Raw genomic sequence first — 964 nt, forward strand, 5'->3', positions numbered from 1 at the left:
CGCTGCCTCAGCCCACAGCCTGGAGCAGAGCAGGGGGGCAGCCCGCCCTGACGGCCGCACAGGCAGGCACTGAAGACGGCAAACCCGGCCCCTTCGCAGGAGCAGCCGTCACTCAACACCCATCGTGGAGCAGACTCAGTGCCAGCACCTGGCATGTCCTTGCCCGCCCAGTTTCCACGGGAACACCGGCCCCGATGGTGCTATTTGTCCCGAGAGCACGCTGGGCCCCGGCACCGCCACCGCCGTTCCTGCGAGGGGGCGGTCTCGTGGGCTGAGCCACCACCACGAGGACACGGACGGGCGCGAACCAGGACACACACCTTGTGCGGCAGCTTGAAGAACCAGCAGCCGGGGATGTCCACGTCGTGGTAGGGTCCGTTGCCGTGGTGATAGGCTGGCTGGCTGGCTTTGGGGCCGCCAGCCCCAGTCTGTGGGGCCACACACCTAGATCAGGCCCTGCCCCAGCGCCTGCATTCAGCGTGGGCCAGGGGTGCCAGGGGTGGGAAAGGCGCCTGGATCGCTGAGCAGGTGAGCTGGGAAGGGCGGGCCAGCCACCAGGTCTCCGGCTTCCTCCTGGGCCTGCCCACAAGTGTGGGGCCACCAAAGGCAGGCAGCACCTCCCAACCCCCAGGACCTTGGGGTGCTGGTGGAGAGCTGCTAAGGGCGTAAGGAGGTCCCAGCCACCAGTACTCCCCTAAACCCTACCCCCCAGGAACTGAGCACGCGCCCTGCTCACCAGAGCTGGGGGCTGACCCGGAACTGCCGCCTCCGAGTTGTCCGCCTTGGCCTCATCCTGCACCTCCAAGCAGCCCAGCTCTTCCACCTGGATGGGCCCAGGTACCAAGGGAGTGAAGCAGGAGGCTGGTCGGCCGGAATCCACCAGCCCCTCCCTGCGGCACGCAGACAGCCCAGGCCGGCCTGGGTGAGAGCTGGGCACACCATGCCCCACTCCCCCCTTCCCCGG

The 964-nt window shown here is 68.4% G+C and overlaps 1 protein-coding gene across 1 annotated transcript in view; it reads right to left on the minus strand.

Annotated features, from left to right (window-relative positions):
- The window catches only part of POLG (polymerase (DNA directed), gamma), a gene marked incomplete at its 5' end in the record, with an annotated part of 16,521 nt that overhangs the window by 5,803 nt on the left and 9,754 nt on the right, over nt 1–964 (minus strand). Inside the window, 2 exons of the mRNA XM_014533554.1 lie at nt 241–428; nt 737–962. Coding sequence (XP_014389040.1) covers nt 241–428; nt 737–962 — 414 coding nt within the window. The remainder of the gene's footprint in view (nt 1–240; nt 429–736; nt 963–964) is intronic.

The sequence above is a fragment of the Myotis brandtii genome, unplaced genomic scaffold, assembly GCF_000412655.1.
Source record: "Myotis brandtii unplaced genomic scaffold, ASM41265v1 scaffold988, whole genome shotgun sequence".
Lineage (NCBI taxonomy): Eukaryota > Metazoa > Chordata > Mammalia > Chiroptera > Vespertilionidae > Myotis > Myotis brandtii.